The sequence below is a fragment of the Dipodomys spectabilis genome, unplaced genomic scaffold (genome assembly GCF_019054845.1).
Source record: "Dipodomys spectabilis isolate Male_0828 unplaced genomic scaffold, ASM1905484v1 ptg000043l, whole genome shotgun sequence".
NCBI lineage: Eukaryota > Metazoa > Chordata > Mammalia > Rodentia > Heteromyidae > Dipodomys > Dipodomys spectabilis.
The window spans coordinates 13,079,900-13,098,364 of NW_024870720.1; the positions used below are offsets into that span (position 1 = coordinate 13,079,900).

Here is an 18,465-nt window from a genome sequence, read left to right on the forward strand (position 1 = left end):
CTCAGCGAGACCCACTGTTCCCACAACCACACTCTTGTAGCTTTCCTGTCTGACATTCAAGACATGTGTTAAAAATCAGTTCTAAAATATGTTACAATCACTGTCTGAAATCAGTTCAATTTCCTCCTAGAAATGAGAATAGTAAACTTAAAACTTGCTGGGCACTGGTGGCTCACACCTGTAATCCCAGCTACTTAAGAGGCTGAGATTTGAGGATTGTGGTTTGAAGCCCACCAGGGCAGAAAAATCCCCATGAAACTATTTATCTCCAATTAACCTCCAGAAAACTGGAAGTGGAATTGTGGCTTAAAGCAGTAGAGCACTAGCTTTGAACAAAAGAGCTCAGGAACAGTGCCCAGGTCCTGAGTTCAGGCCCCACAACCAACAATAAATATATACACAAATAATACATAATACATAAATAGTACATACATAAATAATAAATTCTGTGAACAAGATTAAAGCTCCTGCTTTGTACATGACTACATGTACAAAGCCAATATTTGTGCCCTTTCTTGGCATTTTGGACTTTGGTAAAGACACTTAGACTCCAGAGCAGAACTCACGGCTCCATCTCCATTTGAACTTGAACACATAAAGCTTACTGTATGGCATCACAGTGAGTTGTGTACTCAGAGCAGCAAGCTTCTTGAGAGCATAAACCATACCTCATGGAGTTCGTGTTCTCCATCGTTCTACTGTCTCTATCAGTCCACTTTCCAGCCACATTTTGGCAGATGGAAATGTACAGTTAAGAAATGCAGGTGTTTGTGCTGGGAAGGTGGCTCAGTGGTAGAGTGCTTGCCTTCCATGCATGAGGCCCTGGGTTCGATTCCTCAGCACTCATAAGCAGAAAAAGTCGGAAGTGGCGCTGTGGCTCAAGTGGTAGAGTGCTAGCCTTGAGCTGAAGAGCTGAGGGACAGCACCCAAGCCCAGAGTCCAGGTCCCACAACTGACAAAGAAAGGAAGGAAGGAAGGAAGGAAGGAAGAAAGAAAGAAAAAGAGAGAGAGAAAGAAAGATGAAAAAGAAATGTAGGTGTTATGCTATAGTACTACAAAAAGAACTTAAATATTGAGACTTTTTGTCTGCTAATCACAGATAACCAGTCTAGCATAATAGAAAAAATATAATTATGTGCCACAGAATAATGTTCTGGTCAACAAGAGAGTCTAAATGTTAACAACAGTCCCATAACATTGTATTGCCGAGTGATGATATCACCATCTTAGTTTGTGTAAATATACTCTATGATCACACAACAATAAAATTTACTAACAGTGGCTGGGTGCTGGTTGTTCACACTAGCTATTCAGGAGGCTGACACCTGAGGATCATGGTTCAAAGTCAACCCAGGAAAAAAAAGTCTGTGAGATTCTTATCTCCAAAGCCACAAAAAAGCTGAAAGTAGTGATATGGCTCAAGTGGTAGAACACCAGCCTTGAGCAAAAAAACACTAAGGGATAGCACCCAGGCACTGAGTTCAAGCCCAGTCCTTAGCTTTGAAAAGAAAGGAAGGAAGGAAGGAAGGAAGGAAGGAAGGGGGGAGGGAGGGAGGGAGGGAGGGAGGGAGGGAGGCAGAAAGAGAGAAAAGAAAAGATGCATGGAACATAAAATTATCAGAACATAGTCTTTTCTCAGAATCATATGAAATTAACATTCTTTATAGTTTCCCCAACAAAAATTAGCCAAAGGCTATTTCTATGATTCTTTTCTTTTTTAATAGACAAGAAGTTTTACTATTCCAAGAGAAATCTAGCTTTGTAGAATATGGAAAAAATAACACTTCCTAAATTCAAATGTTAATAATGTTTCTATTTTGTGTGGAGTGACAAAATGTAAAACAACTCAAATCTAAACCCATTAGTGAAATCTAATTTATTTTTTTCTTTTATCTTGGTTTTGCTAGGTATTGTGCCTGCTATCTGCTAACCCTCTGTTTTTCAATAGTGAGCCTCAAAAAATATGACTGCTTTTTTTTTAATGTCTAGGTCAAATAAATCCTCAGTTTAATATCCTGCTAGAGCTTTGTAGAAATTGTTTTTTCCTCTCCAGTTTATCAGATGACAAACGCCTTGGATACCAGGCTTTCTGCCATATGAAAACAGTTATGTGAAGTCTCTAAGAAAACATGCTTCACACATGAAGTTTCTGAACACTGCTTTAGAAACAGGTTGAAAGCTTAGCTTAGGTGAAAGTGCCAGGCTTTAGGATTAGGACTAATTATGAAACAGAAAATTATCAGAGAAAAGAGAGAAAAAACATTCTCCTACGTAAAGCAAACACTTTTTTTTTTTTTTTTTTTTTTTGCCAATCCTGGGGCTTGAACTCAGGGCCTGGACAACCTGAGCTTCTTTTGCTCAAAGCTAGCACTCTGCCACTTGAGCCACAACACTACTTCTGGCTCTGCTTATGTGAGGAATGGTACCAGGGCTTCATGCATGCTAGGCAAGCACTCTACCACCGAGCCACCTTTCTGACCCTAAAGCAAACATTTTTACCTCACTAAACATGGGCACAAGAGCATGTCCTGAGCTGTGAACAACAGGCATGTCTGCAGGACCAACTCAGCATTCCTCAGAGCACTGGTAGGGCCTCAACACAGGCTGCCTTTACCAGTGCCCAGAAAGCATCTCTAGTCCAAGCCTGTGTCCCTCCTCTTTGCCTAGCTAATAGATTTCTTGCAATTGAACTTCATTATAACTAGCACAGAGATCTTAGTCTTTTGAGACAACCTCAAATGTCAACTTTCTAATGATCAGCTGCCTCCAGATAAGATTGGCAAAGAAATATTGGAGACATCTTATGTTAAATAACGTATTTGTTGCTTATCTGAAATTCAAATGTAACTAAGCATTTCTTTCTTTTTGTTTTTTGTGTGTGTGGGTTTTTTCCCCTACATCTAGCAGCTCTACCAGTGGTACTTCCTTCAATGTAACCTCTTTTACTTGGTCCACTAGTTCAACCAGACATTCCTGAGCAGGCTTTTGTTATTTCTGAAATGGTATGGCCATTTGAATTCAGGGACTCAATGCTTGCTAGGCAGGTACTCTACAGCTGAGCCACACCTCCAGCCCTTTTGTATTTTTTAGATATGTTCTTGCTTTGTTCCTGGGCCTGCACCTGGACTGTGATCCTGGGATGATAAACATGTACTACCACTTCCAACTTCTTGTGAGATGAAGTCTCACAAACTTTTCTTTCCAAACCAGCCTTTAATCAGGGTCCTCCTGACTTCAGCCTCCCAAGTAGCTAGGATTACAATGTGAGCCACCAGTGTCTGCCTAGAAAATTTTATAACTTGTTTTTGGGGGGGCAGTACTAGGATTTATACTCAAGACCTTGCACTTGGGAGGCCAGGCACACACCATGTGACCCACGCCTCCAGCCCTTCCCTAGGAAGATGTTAAATCAGTAGCAGATGGTCCAGGCCATTTACCTACTTAATATATTTTCTTAATATGATGTTGGGTCTTATTAATATATAAAAATGAGCCGGGCGCTGGTGGCTCATACCTGTAATCCTAGCTACTCAGGAGGCTGAGATCTGAGGATTGTGGTTCAAAGCCAGCCCAGGTAGGAAAGTCCCTGAGACTCTGATCTCCAATTAACCACCAGAAAACCAGAAGGTCCAACTTTTTTGGTAGTTAATTAGAAATAAAAGTCTCACAGACTTTCTTGCCTGGGCTAAGTTTGAACCATCAGCCTCAGATCTCAGCCTTCTAAGTAGCTAGGATTACAGGCATGAGCCACCTGTGCCTGGCCAATCCTGATGATTTTCAATCCCAGACCATCCCTTTCTGTTTTCAGTGCTCACACTGTGGTACACATTGCCTTTCAAGTCCTCCCCCTCCCATCTCCCCACATCCCCCAGCCAGCTTGGTTGGATGAGTCAGCCTCCTGTAGTTACTGCTCATTTAATTTGATTGCAGACTTTAATATCTTTAACACAAGACGAGGTTTTCTGAGGGAAATGGTCTTGTGCACAATGATGCACAAATGATCTTGGTGTGTATTCTTGGTGTGTGATCCTGTGGTTTCAAGCATTTAAAAGTCTCGTGTTGGCCAACTTTCTATCTCTATAACAAAACAACTGAAATAATCAACTTCAGCAAGAACAGTTTTATTTGGCTCATAACTTGGCAGTTTCTAGGCCATGATTGATTGCCTTGTTGCCTTTGGCCCTGTATTGAGATAACACATCATGGCTGGCACAAATGGTACAGCGGAACTGTTTACTTCACGGCCAGGAATTACAAGAGAATGAAGGGGGTCAAGATCTTAGGATTCCACCACCACCAATGACCTACAGAACTCCCGCTAGGCCCCACCTCTTAAAGGTTCCACAGACTCTCAATTGTGCCATTCTAGGAACCAGGCCCTTAGACTAGTTCTCCAGCTATAGCAGTGTCTCCTCTGTTTCTTGTCTGTTTCTCCTCATGCCTCCTCTGGAGTTGTGGTAAACAAACAAACAAACAAACCCTGGGTAGCATGTTTGCTTATACGTTTGAATATCTTCCTTTTATCTGCATACACATGAATGCAAAGTTGGGATTAATTTTTTTTTTAATCATGGCCCACTTCCTTCAAAGCTCAATAGATACCATTGCATTTTTGTCTTCTGGAGAAGACAAGGATGCATTATTTTCCTAAATGGTTGCGGAATCTCAGCCTCCATGGGATTAATAGTCTAATGAAGAGAAGCTGTGTGTGATTAAGAGTGCAATATCGTATGAATTTCAGTCTCATTTTTCATATCCTCTGCCTTTTACACAAGACTGGGAGGAGAAAATACAAATGCTCTACACCATTAGGCAATGCATGTCATCCAACCCTCCTTGATTTCAGGAAAGGGAACAGGGTTTATGCTCAAGACTAACCCTGGGCTGGGCACCTGTGGCTAATGCTTGTAATCCTAGCTACTTAGAAGGATGAGATCTGAGGATCACGGTTCAAAGCCCACCCAGGCAGGAAAGTCCATGAGACTCTTCAATTAACCACCAGAAAACCGGAAATGGTGCTGTGGCTCAAAGTGGTAGAGTGCTAGTCTTGAGCAAAAGAGCCCAGGCCTGACTTCATGCCCTATGATCAACAAAAAACAAAATAAAAAGACTAACCCTGAGCTAAAACTGAGCCTTGAGTTCAGCCCAGCCATCCCTATGTCGGTTTTCACAACTCAACTGGGTTTAATGTTACAGTTACTCTATAGAGCTAGCTCAGTTCCCTGGGAAGGCATCCCTTCCTAAGAAGTCTGAATTTGATTTGTTTGGGGATAAAGCTGTCTGAACCAGTGAATATCAGCACTTCATTTATTTAGAGTCCTTTAATCCCAATGCCAGCACTTTACTCAGAACACTTTATAAATCTGTAGCCACTCAAATATCTTCTCCTCACCTGCCAATACCTTCTTGAATGCACTTTTTTTTTTTCCTCAGAGACTTTTCTTAGTTGAGCTCCTCAATAAGCTTCTAAGGACCTGTATCACTGCAGACTCAGACAAGAACCTGTGGTTTTGGTCAATAAGGCCAACAGGTCCCTGTGCCTCAGATTCCTCCTTTGTAAAACAAATCAAGCTTGTCACAGTAGGATAGCAATGGCTGACAACAAATCATTGCATATTTCAAAAGAGAAGTAGAGACGATTTTGAATGTTCCCAACACTGTGATATGTTCCCATAATCACAAATATGGTAAATATATGAGATGAAGTGGGTCACTAGCATTGTGTGTATTATTAAAATGTCCCAGTGTGCCCCATAAATATATTCCACTACTATATGTCAAAATTGGGTCATTTCTTTTTGGTCAGTCATGGGACTTGAACTGGTTGCTATCCCTGAGCCCTTTTGCTCAAGGATAGCACTCTACCACTTTTAGCCACAGCTCCACTTCTGGTTTTCTGGTGGTTAATTGGAGATAAGAGTCTGACAGCCTTTCCTGCCTGGGCTGGCTTTGAACCACTATCTGGAGCTCTCAGGGAGGAGTACAGGCATAAGCCACCAGCATCAGGTTTTTTTGTTTTGTTTTGGTCCGGTTGTGGGGTCTGAACTCTGGGCCTGGGCGCTGTCCCTCAGCTCTTCAGCTCAAAGCTAGCGCTCTACCACTTGAGCCACAGCACCACTTCCGGCTTTTCTTATGTGGTGCTCAGGAATCGAACTCAAGCTCTCTACCACTGAGCCACCTTCCCAGCCCCAGCAGCACCAGGTTTTTAAATCTATTTTTGAGTGGAGGGTGTAACAGTAGTGTCTCTCCATGGCTTTACTGAGACAATCAAACCACCAGCATTCATTACTGCTTTCTACTTTAAGACAGAGCATAAAAATCATTAAAAATGTTTTGTCCAATACAAGTCAGATCCAGTGTCTGCTGCTAGAGAATGGCTGTAATTAAGCCAGGCCCTGGTCTTGATGCCAGGCTGCCGGCTATGTAAGCTATTTAAGCTGTTTACGTATCAGGTTTGTGTGCAAGCATAGATCATTCCTCGGCCCTTGCCCCACCCCTCCGTGTGTCTGCTTCTCCAGATTTCATTACGAAAGGGGCAGAGTTCTGGTGTGCTTCTGAGCAGCAGGGCGAGTGGAGATAACTAACGCGCACTGTCTATTTCCAGAAGCCAGAAGAAGGCACGTCGTCGTCATAAAGACTCGATGCGTGTTTGAAGGGAGGGCACGGAGCCTGATTGCAACACGAAACCGTGTGCACAGAAATATCCAAGCACCACGTGGGTCCTCACGTACGAGGTGCATGTGTGACTTAGAAAATGTATATTTTTTAACTAAAAAGGAAAAGAGGCCGGGCCCACCGGAGGGCTTGGAGGGTCGCCAGGCGGGTGTCCTGGCTGGCCGGGTCGTGTCTTTGTTCCTGGCTGGCGCTGGTGCTGGCGCGCTCAGCTAGAACCACTTAGCGGTGATTAACAGGCGGGGCCGGCGGGGCGGGGCGGGCTCGGAGGGGCGGGGCCGACGGGGCCGGCGGGGCGGGCTCGACGGGGCGGGGCCTGTGGGGCGGGGCGAGCTAGGAGGGGCGGGGCGAGCTCGGAGGGGCGGGGCCAGAGGGGCCTGAGGGGCGTGGCGGGTTCGGAGGGGCGGGGCCAGAGGGGCCTGCGGGGCGGGGCGGGCTCGGAGGGGCGGGGCCGAAGGGGCCTGCGGGGCCGGCGGGGCGTGCGGGGCGGGGCGGCTTCACCTTGCGGGGCTGCACTTTCCTAAGTGCCAGCCTGGGAGGCGAGGAGCAGGAGAGTCTATCTGCCTGCCTCTCTGACGCGACCCGGCACGTCAGCGGCCCCCAACTGACGGACGGACGGACAGACAGACGGGCAGACAGAGACAAGAGAGACCAGCAGACAGACAGACGGACCGGCGGACAGACAGGCGGTGGAGACGGACCCAGGCGCGCGCGGCCGATCGGAGCCTACCGCCGACAGCATCATGGACGGCTCGGACAACGCCAGCCTGCTCTTTGCCCCGTCCTCTCTGCCGCCGGACAACGCCACCCTGGAGCCCAACGCCAGCAGCCCGAGCCCAGGCACGGACTTCCCGCTCGTCCTCACCCCCAGCCCGGGGCCCGGGATCGATCTGGCTCCCAGCCTCAGCTTCGGCCTCGGTCCCAGCCCGACCCCGACGCCGGTCCCCGAGCCGACGAGCAGCGCCTGGGCGGGCGGCGGCGCGGCGGGCCCGGGCCCGTCCCCGTTCCCGCGGCCCTGGGCCCCCCACGACCCCCCGTTCTGGGACACGCCGCTCAACCACGGGCTGAACGTGCTGGTGGGCGCGGCGCTGTGCATCACCATGCTGGGCCTGGGCTGCACCGTGGACGCCCACCGCTTCGGCGCGCACGTCCGCCGGCCCCTGGGCGCGCTGCTGGCCGCGCTCTGCCAGTTCGGCCTCCTGCCGCTGCTCGCCTTCCTGCTCGCGCTCATGCTCCGCCTGGACGAGGTGGCCGCCGTGGCCGTGCTCCTGTGCGGGTGCTGCCCCGGCGGCAACCTCTCCAACCTCATGTCCCTGCTGGTGGACGGCGACATGAACCTCAGGTACGCCCCCCCCCCCCGCCCGCCCTCCGCGCCGACGGCCCCGGGTCCAGAACCGGGGAGGAGAGGGGGCGCGGGTGGCCGGGGCGAGGCGCCAGGGAAGGAAGGGCCGAGCCGGGCCGGGGGAGGGGGCCCGGACGGAGCTGCTGGAAGATCCTGGGGTTTCTCCCCGCACCCTCTGGCCCAGGGGCCCGCTGTGTACACACGGAGAAGCGGGGAAGTCCAAAGCTAAGTCTCGGCCCGAACTCATCAAAAGCAAATTGGAGCCCTTGGTCCAATGAAGACGGGCATCTCACCCAGAGCGCAGCATCTCTGCGCTTAATCCAACAAGTAGCATCCGCCCGCGCTGACAGGGTCGAACCCAGGGCCAACAGTGCGCAGTACTTGGGAAGAGGACAAGAAAATGAAGGAGGGGAATGGCCCTGTTCTGAGAACCACCCAGACCCAGGCCTCACGGTGGTGGCTGCTTTGTCTTGCCTTGGGGCCCTCTTGTTTCCTGTGGGCTTCTGTGAGCTCCTGATGTTCTTGCAGACTTCAGCCCTGCATTTCCGGTCCCCTTGTCTTCCCCTCTCCCCAACATGGAAGGAAAGGGCTGGCAGGTGCTTTGGCGCCGAGCCCTGTCTGACTTCCCATTTCCTTTTCTGCAGCATCATCATGACCATCTCCTCCACGCTCCTGGCGCTGGTCCTGATGCCCCTCTGCCTGTGGATCTACAGCCGGGCTTGGATCAACACCCCGCTGGTTCAGTTACTCCCCCTGGGCGCTGTGACCCTGACGCTCTGCAGCACGCTCATCCCCATCGGCCTGGGTGTCTTCATCCGCTACAAGTACAACCGCGTGGCTGACTACATCGTGAAGGTAAGGCGCCCCTTCCTTTCCAGGGTCACCTGGCCTCTCTGGGCTCCGCCCATCTGCTGAAATGGTACCAAGGCTGGAAAGGGCTTGGCAAAACATGTATGCATGCATACACTTCGAAACAAGTTTATGCGACCAACATTAATATCTACTTTTTGGAAATCCTCCCATGATAGCTCTATTTAGGATCTAGTTTAAGCAGGGTGTCCTTGTTCATCCTATAATCCCAGCAGTCTTAGGCTGAGGCAGGAGGCTCTGCCTTGAGACCAGCCAGGGCTACTTATCAAGAACCCTCCAAAGATACAGCTTGATTGAAAACAGCATCACAGCATAACTCTAGGGAGAAAGCAGGCCATGGTGTGTGTGCGTGTGTGTGTGTGCAGATGACATTGCAGTGTTTTCCCATGTAATCTATAGTATTTAAAATTGAGGCAGATTAAAGAAGATTATTTAGATAAAGATGTACATTCTTTTTTTTTTTGGGTCCAGTCGTGGGGCCTGAACTCTGGGCCTGGGCTCTGTCCCTCAGCTCTTCAGCTCAAGGCTAGTGCTCTACCACTTGAGCCACAGTGCCACTTCCAGCTTTTTTCTTTTTGCTGAGGAATCGAACCCAGGGCCTCATGCATGCAAGGCAAGCGCTCTACTACTGAGCCACCTTCCCAGCCCCAAGATGTTCATTCTTTTAGAATGGTTTTACTACATTTTCAAAAGTAGAAACCTAGCTCTGAAAAACCTTGTGCTTTTAAAATACTTTATCAGTTTTTAAAAGAAAAATAAGTTAGAACTGCTCAGATTAAGACACTGAAAAATTATATTGGGTCAACATAATACAATGCAGAAAATACTAGTTCTGCAACATAAAAGAAATGGGATCCCGGATAAAGTAGATGATTTTGCCACTACTTAATTTGTGTTTCATTTTCCTTCCCCATTGTGCTCTCTTCTATGACTTTTTTTTTTTTTTTTTTTTTTTTTTTTGCCAGTCCTGGGGCTTGAACTCAAGGCCTAGGCACTGTCCCTGAGCTTCTTTTGTTCAAGGCTAGCACTCTACCACTTGAGCCACAGCACCACTTCTGGCTTTTTCTGTCTATGTGGTACTGAGGAATCGAACCCAGGGCTTCATGCATGCTAGGTAAGCACTCTACCACTAAGCCACATTCTCAGCCCTCTTCTATGATTTCTAATGGTCATGGTAGTGTGGGTTCTTTTATTTTAGCAGTACTTTCAAACAGTACTATTTTCAAGTGGGCAATATTTCCAATATTGTTTTATTTAAAACACTGGTGGGTTTTTTTTTGTGGTGGTAGACATTTTCTAATAGTTGCCTGGAGAAAAAAATAAAATACTCGCAAATTAGACTTCTTTGAAAACTAAAAAATAATGCGAAAGAGTAAGACACACCTAGGAAGTTCACCAGATAAAAATCTATAGTTACCATAAACTATAAAGCCAAATTCTTGTAGACAAATGAGGAGAAAAGCCCCCTCAGCACTTCAAGTTTGCAGACTTAAGAAGGTAGAATCTTTGGTGTGTTACTTAGATTAGCCTATTTTCTGAAATACTCTGATTATACAGAGGAGCCAGACTTTATGAATGTGAAAAAAGAAGCCTCTGCTCTCTACACAGGTTAAAAATGAGTAAAAGAAATCCTGAAGAAGAAAAAAGGAAACCCTGCTCCATAATAAACATGTATATGTTCGTGTAATAAATATGTACAAGCATATAAATATGCACATATTTTTACACATTTTCTACAAGATCCTGTAGATAATCTTGAGATGCATTCAGAATTTACTAAGCCTAATCATTAAGCTGCAATGCAATGGCATTGACTATAAAACAATAGGAATTGCAAAAGAAAGTCTATCAAATAAGCTATTATTTGAAATAATAGAGACAATTCAATAAAATTGGCTATCTCTCCAATATCTGTATTCTTTCATTAGCACACTCTTAAGACATGGGTTTTAGAATTTGTTACAGTTTTTCCAAAACTTCTAAATGCACATTTGATCTCCTCACTCAAGTAATTTCATTGTTTTAAGGAACTTTGGAGCCAATATTTTCGAATATCAGATTTCCTGTCAATGTTTTCAGCATGACACACTTTAATTTAAGTTGGGATCTGCAATAGCTTGGTATTTGCCAGTTGCAAATGTGTATTATGAATACCTCATAGAATAATTATTTTAGCATCTTTTACATCAAATTTTTGATGAGCCCAGATACTGATCTGCTAATCCTACAGTCTCCAAAAGGATTCCCTACGTATCCAGAGAAACACAGGCCAAAATCCTATATCTGTTCACTCTGGATCACCCTACTCTCATGATAAAAAGCCAAGGTGATTACCAATCTGAAGGAGACCTTTTAGATTTCTACCTTGCTATTTACACAACTTGTCCTACTTGAATAGATGTTAGAACAACAACATGATGTGTTTTATAGTCAAATAGTACCAATACCCATCTGTTTTAATAATTCCCAACCATCATTAGGAACTTCCAGATGGGATATTTCTCATGAACAAATGAAAAGGAGGGGTGTTGTAACATTGCAAAGAATTCCTCGCATCCCTGAGGGTGTTGAGCTCAGTTCTATTTTTGTGAGGCCCACTCACAAATTAAACACACATACTGAACAGTCAGGACACAACAATGAAGATTCATAATGGAGGCTGAGAAGCTGGGGACAGTCTTCCAGAGCACTATTTTATCAGCTTTCAAAGACTGTTTTTCAGAAGGAATTAGACTGGCTTTCTATTGCCCCCAGGGCCCATAAGAGCACCAGCCAGAGGTTAGAGAAGGCAAATTACCATTAGACACAGGAACAAGTAGAGTTGTCCTGCGTGGATTTGGATGCCTCCTGAAGCAGTGACCTATCTCCATCAAAGGTCTCCATTTTGTGCGGGAGGTCAGACTCGATGGGTGTCCCCTGCCGAGAGCCTAGGAACCTCCTGCCTGAGTTCCTCCTCTTCAGTGATCTCCTTGCTGATGGCTTGTCTGTGCGTTTCTGTTACCAGATTTCCCTGTGGTCTCTGCTGGTGACTCTGGTGGTCCTTTTCATAATGACGGGCACTATGTTAGGACCAGAACTGCTGGCAAGTATTCCTGCATCTGTTTATGTGGTAGCCATCTTTATGCCCTTGGCAGGATATGCCTCAGGCTATGGCTTAGCTACTCTATTCCAGCTCCCACCCAACTGCAAGAGGACTGTTTGTCTGGAAACAGGAAGTCAGAATGTGCAGCTCTGTACAGCCATTCTCAAACTGGCCTTCCCCCCACGCTTCATAGGAAGTATGTACATGTTTCCCTTACTTTATGCCCTTTTCCAGTCTGCGGAAGCAGGGATATTCGTTTTAATATACAAGATGTATGGAAGTGAGATATTGCACAAGAGAGAGCCTCTAGATGAAGATGAAGATACAGATATTTCTTATAAGAAACTAAAAGAAGAGGAGATGGCAGACACTTCCTATGGCACAGTGCAAGCAGATAACTTAATAATGATGGAAACCACCCAGACTTCGCTCTGAACATGGAGATGCAGAGGAGCGCCTGTCTTGAGGATATATTCATATTTATGGCCTGTGGTAGGCGTATGTTTACAGAAAGGGTAACAATTCGCTCCCCTTCCATTAACAATTTTGATCTTCCCATTGTAAAGTTGCAGTGGCATAGTAACCAAGTGTCCTCATAAATTACAAATCACTGTTCTAATATGTCATCCACCTGGATCACCTAAATTGGAGCCTCATCTGGTTACCTGTGACTTTAGGTTTTCTCCACTCCCATTTTCTCTGAATGTTTTGCAGCTAGAGATAACAGCATTTGAAAAACAGGGGTTGGAAGTGTAGGATTTTGGTGCATCCTGTGAGTAAAATGAGCGATCTTTGTAAAGCGTAAATGAATTTAATGCAATTGTAAAACAAAGTGTTGCTTGCTCAACTTGTAAATACCTGACAGTATTGAATTTTGACTCGTGTTTAGCAAAGTCCAGAAGGGGTCAACAAAACAGTGAAATATAGTCTGTTATTGTCAAGCCAGTATCCTGTCAGAAAATGACCATGTATTTGATGACTTGATCTGACATTTATTGGTAATGAACCACTTAACATCTTTCTAGTGGATAAAAGCTGTTCTTTCCCCCTTCTGTGTTTATGTAAGCACATCCCAAGACAGGGCATCTTTTGGAAGAAGGGTGTTCGGTCAGGGCAAACTGGTACTTCCCATGGGCCGGGAAGATGTGGGGGGCGAGGTACCCCAAGAGGAAGACAGCCTGATTAAGAGGTGCCCCAGTGTGCATCTCAACACATCGAGAAAGGGCTGGGGATGGGGGAAAGGAACTGAATTTGCCCTGAGAACAGGTCATCAGCCTTAAGCCAGTTTCCAATCCTTGGCATTTTGCTCAGGAGCCCTAGGCCCTGGGCGCTGGGCCTTCCCGGGCCGGCGGGCGGCACAGACACATGGGGACCACCTGGGGATGGGGACCACCTAGGGATGGGGACCACCTGGGGATGGGGACCACCTGGGGATGGGGACCACCTGGGGATGGGGACCACCTGGCTGGGCTCCCCGTGCTCCTTCTCGGGTGAGCGTCCTCACATCCACGAGGTCATGAACACATCGCTACTTTTCCTGGCAGCGCCAGCCCAGGTTGTGCATCCCCTTAGGGTTCTCGCGCCCAGCCCCGTGTGGAGAGGGTTTCCTGAGACGGGAAGGTGTGGGACACGATGGAGGGGGCGGCAGGGCGGCATTGGCCGGGGTGTTCCCGCCTCCTCCGGGCCGCCTATTTAGGGCGCGGGCGCGGGAGCAGCTGGGCTGCGTGTATGGCGGCCTTGGGGGCCCAGGTGCTGGGCCGGAACATGCACCCGGCGTGCGCCCCCTGCGCGTACCCCGTCCCCGGCCCGCTCTCCGCTCGGGGCAAGGCCACGGCCGCCGCCGCCGGCTGCAGGCTCCGCGCCGGGGGCTCCTCGGCCTCGGCCGGCGCTGCGGCCGCCGGCGCGTCGTCGTTCCCCGGCTGCGCGCAGCCCCAGGCCGCCGACTCCCTCGACGGCTACCGGCGGGCGCTGCTCCTGGCGCTGCTGTCGCGGGTGAGCGCGGGCGTCGGGGCGCGGCCGTGCGGGGTCGGCAGCCGCGAGGTGGCGGTGCAGGTGAACCCGCGCCGGGACGCCGCGGTGCAGTGCTCGCTCGGCCGCCGCCCGCTGCCGCGCCGCCCCCGCGCCCCGGACTCCCAGCCCGCGCCCGACCCGCCGCCCGCGCGCCCGGGCCCCGGCGCCTCCCCGCCGCCCGAGCCCCAGCGCGGCCCCGGCGCCTCCCCGCAGCGCGGGAGCCCCGGCCCGGAGCCCGGCAGCCTTGCGGGGCGTGGCCCGCGGCTCGCGCGCTTTCCGCGCACCGTCGCGGTGTTCTCGCCGGTCCCCCGCCGCCTCACCGCCTTCCTGGAGGCCGAGCGAGGCCCGCAGCCCGCGAGCCCCCGAGCGCGAAAGCAGGAGGGAGAGACGGCGGGGAGGACGCCCGGACCGCCGCGGGCGGAGGAGGACGAGGCGGAGGGGGAGGAGGCGGCCGTGGACGGGCCCCGGCCGCCCGTGGAATCCGGGGAGGACGCGGCGGCCCCGAAGCCCGCGCCTCAGCATCGGCAGCTGCGCCCAGCAGCAGCGGCGGCGAGGGACGGGGACCCCGGGGTCAGCGCCCAGGAGGCTGCCGGGCTGGAGCGGCCCCCGACGTGGAGCACAGAGCTAGGCGCCGAGCGCCTGCCTTTCCAGGTGAGGCCCAGGTGGGCTCTGGGATGGGGTCTCCTCTTGCGCTCGGCCCCACATCTCAGGGACACGTGGAGATGGCCAGGCCGGCCTGGGATTTCGCAGACGTTGGCTGAGGCCAAGGCCATCTTTTCCCAGTAGTGGACTCTTACTGGCCGCCACTCTGACCTGGTCACCCCCATACGCCAAGGATTCGCACGTGAGCACCGGGCTCCAGTGTGGACCAGCGTTCAGATAAGCTGAGATCCACACACAGCATAGGGCCCAGGGTGAACTCTGTTCCCATGTCCCCACTAAATGTGGCATCCCTCAGCGATGTCACAGGACTGCTAGAACTCCCGTAGAAAAATGCCTTGGCGGTTATTATTGTTGTTGAAAAGATCTCACTACGTCCTCCAGACTGATCTAGCGGCTTCCCAAAGTGCTGGGGTTTGCCACCACACCTCGCTTTGCCTTGCTTTAAATTTAATCCACTTAAAAACAATTAAAAAATTCTTAGGCCTGAATCTTAAAGGTCATCTCTCATCCGATGGGATAAGGGAAAGCTTAAGAATAACGGAATGTTCTACCATAGTTCCTAGTTAAATGAACTTTTGCTTACAGATATGTGGCAGGACTTTTTGATGGAAACTGAATTCAGCCTAGAGAAATTCATCTTTGCAGATAAACATCTTATAAAGTATCAGAGAGATGGAGCCTTTTTTAGCATAGCAACTCTCATCTGTGAATGTTTAAAGATCAGGCATTATCCTACTGAGCAAAGGCCTCCTCAAAGAACTAGAAGTTTCCAAGAACCCTGAATGTTTTTTATTTTTTCACCTGCCTAGTGAGTCAAATTCACCTGGCGTATAATCTGTTTTGAGGGCCCTATTTGACTATTATTAGCTCACTAGATTTTGGAGACTTCCCCACACCTTGTCCCACTTTCCTCCATGATGTGAAATGAAGTCGCCAATTTTAAGGATCACCTAGAACCTTCCAAGCTCTGAAAGGTTCTCAGGTGTGTGTTGGCTGAACTCTGCTATCCTGTTGTTCAGTTCTTAGAGCAGAAGTATGGCTACTACCACTGCAAGGACTGCAACATCCGCTGGGAGAGCGCGTACGTGTGGTGTGTGCAGGGCACCAGCAAGGTAAGGGACTTTGCCCGGGCCTGGCATCTTCCTGCCCAAAGGTTTGCAGGGCTTTGACTTTAAGTGTATCTGTTTCTCATCACAGGTTTACTTCAAACAGTTCTGCAGAACTTGTCAGAAGTCTTACAACCCTTACCGGGTGGAAGACATCACCTGCCAAGTAAGTTGTTTACGGTTTTTGTCTGAACTGGGTAGTGGAGGATGTTTCGCATTTTCTCGAATGTGTTTTCTAAGGGCTTCTGTTCTTGCAAATCCTAGTTGTATTAGGCTTTCAGTGACAAGTGCATCCCCTACTTATTTTCTTCCTCACCCTCAAAAGCAGAGTGAAACTTGTTAAGTTTCTTGTGAAACAAGTTCCTAGTTAAGAATCAAACCTGCTGCCACAGAGAGCCTCTTCCCCCTACTCCCATTGCTAGGTAGGATGTATGTAGTGATGCCAAACCCAGGCACCTGCCTTAGATAGCACTCAGGAAGTGTTTGGAGTAGACAAGTCACTCTGAAGTCCTAAGGTTCATCTTTTCTATGTACTTTTCACACTGATTTTTCAGAGTTGTCAAAGAACTAGATGTTCCTGCCCAGTAAGACTTCGCCATGTGGACCCTAAACGCCCCCACCGTCAAGACTTGTGTGGGAGATGCAAGGGCAAGCGCCTCTCCTGCGACAGCACCTTCAGCTTCAAATACATCATTTAACGGATGTGAAAAATGGTCCTGCCTAATGTGTCAAGTGGAACAGACAAGCTTTTTCTGTCTCTCCTTTCTTGCCACCATCCCTTCTCAAAATCCTTTGTGAAAGGCAGTATATTTGGACAGAGCCTGCAAATAAAAAATGCTGCAAAAACAATCCTAAAGATTTGGATGCAATTTGTGTCAAGGTTTAAGGAGAGCTTGTGCTACTGACAGTCACCTTGACTTTGTTATTGTCTTTTGATGGCACAGGCTAGTCTGTGGTAGCCAGGTTTGCAGGCACTTAAGAAACTATTGATAGAGGTTCATCCACATGAGAGGTACTGCGTGGGGCTACAGACAGAGCTGAAGCTTCTAAGAAAGATGCGTATTGAATTAAAGATCTTTTGGCCATGAGAGCGGTCTTTTGGGGAAGTCCAGGTACAGCCTTGATGTGTGAGGCCATGGGGGTCACCAGGGCACACAGGGGAGGAGGTGGAGGTGGATGTGTTTCCATGCACCGGCCAACTGCTGAGGGATCTTGTTGGACTGACTGGTGTTACAAATGAGGCTTGAATAGGTGGCTGTTTATGAGCAGCTTCTTTAAGAAGGTGAATAACAAAATTCAAGTGGACTCTGGGTGGTAATTTTTTTTTTGTGTGGTGCTAGAGACTGAATTTACAGTCTCAAGTATTCTAGGAAAGGGCTGTACCATTGAGCTATAATAGCCAGGTATTGATGGTTCATACCTATAATCCTAGCTACTTAAGAGGCTGAGATCTGAGGACTGAAATTTGAAATCAGCCCTGGCAGGCAAATCATCTCCAACTAATTACCAGAAAGCCAAAAGTAAAGATGTTGCTCAAGTGATTGAGCACCAGCCTTGAGAAAAAAAGAGGCCCCGAGTTTAAGCCCTAGTACTAGCACCCCGGTCCTCCCCACAAAAAATTTTTTGGCATGATAGTACACACCTTTAATCCCAGCACTGGGGAGGCTGAGGCAAGAAGTTTGAGGCTATCATATAGGAGAGACCTTGTCTCAAAAATCAAGAGCTAGGAGCTTGGTGGGTCATGCCACTCAGGAGCCTGAGACCTGGAGTATCTAAGTTCAGGGCCAGTCTGGGCAGAAAAGTCTTCAAGAGTCTGTTTCCAAAATGACCAATCTGGAGTCATGGCTTAAATGGCAGAGTGCCAGTCAAGTGAAACAAGCCATGCAAGTGGACAGCCCTAAATTCAAATCTTAGTAGTGCCCCTCTCCCCCAAAGAGACCACCTAAAGACAGTGGAGAGACACAGGCTTTTCCCTTTGTTTTATTGAGCTGTAGCCAGAACTCAGGATTCTTGCTATAATGCATCTAACAGATTCCCCAAATGATCCCCATGGAAATGCTGAGATCTCACTGGTCTAATTACAAATATGTCACAATTGGACTAGTTGCTAATTATGCCTCCATTAAACTTTCTGAACATTCAGTTACTTGAAAATGAGGCCAGGCACCAGTGGTTCACGCTTGAATCTTAGCTACTCAGGAGGCTGAGATATGAGGGTTGCAGCTCAAAGCCAGTCTAGGCAGAATAATTCATGAGACTTGATCTCCAATTAACCACCAGAAAACCAGAAGTGGCGCTGTGGCTCAAAGTGTTAGAACACTAGGCTTGAACAAAAGAGCTCAGGAACAGCACCCAAGCTGTGAGTTCGATCATGACCATATAGGTAGATATTAATCTAACATCTCAGGTGCTGCCAGTATGAGTCAGAGGGGTAAGACCTAAAGTGATCTGAGGCCTGTCTAGAATCCTTATATTGATTGGGAAGGCCCATCTATGCTCTTGGCCCAATGGAGTCACTTTGGGGTGTGGTGAAGCTTGCCAGCATTGTGCTGAGTATGGAGAACAAGTCTACTGTGGCCTCCACCCTTAGCTTCCTAAGAGGAAGCAAGCAAGCAATGGCTTGCTTCCTATGTTAATGTAAACCAGGTTCTGGAATCTTAAGTTCTACCAAAATGTCTAGAACAGAGAAGGCCTACCTAAAGATTTGACACTTCAGCTGA

The 18,465-nt window shown here is 48.4% G+C and overlaps 2 protein-coding genes across 2 annotated transcripts; both read left to right on the forward strand.

The window, feature by feature from the left end:
* Positions 1 to 7,415: 7,415 nt before the first annotated feature.
* Slc10a4 (solute carrier family 10 member 4) lies at positions 7,416 to 12,680 on the forward strand. The gene is made up of 3 exons (XM_042678444.1): positions 7,416 to 8,014; positions 8,659 to 8,869; positions 11,889 to 12,680. Exons 1-3 carry the CDS (start codon positions 7,416 to 7,418, stop codon positions 12,399 to 12,401), a joined length of 1,323 nt encoding a protein of 440 aa, XP_042534378.1. The 3' UTR covers positions 12,402 to 12,680.
* A 1,014-nt stretch (positions 12,681 to 13,694) lies between these two features.
* Zar1 (zygote arrest 1) lies at positions 13,695 to 16,443 on the forward strand. Its single transcript, XM_042678362.1, has 4 exons — positions 13,695 to 14,627; positions 15,659 to 15,751; positions 15,837 to 15,911; positions 16,300 to 16,443. Exons 1-4 carry the CDS (start codon positions 13,695 to 13,697, stop codon positions 16,441 to 16,443), a joined length of 1,245 nt encoding a protein of 414 aa, XP_042534296.1.
* The last annotated feature ends 2,022 nt before the right edge of the window (positions 16,444 to 18,465 follow it).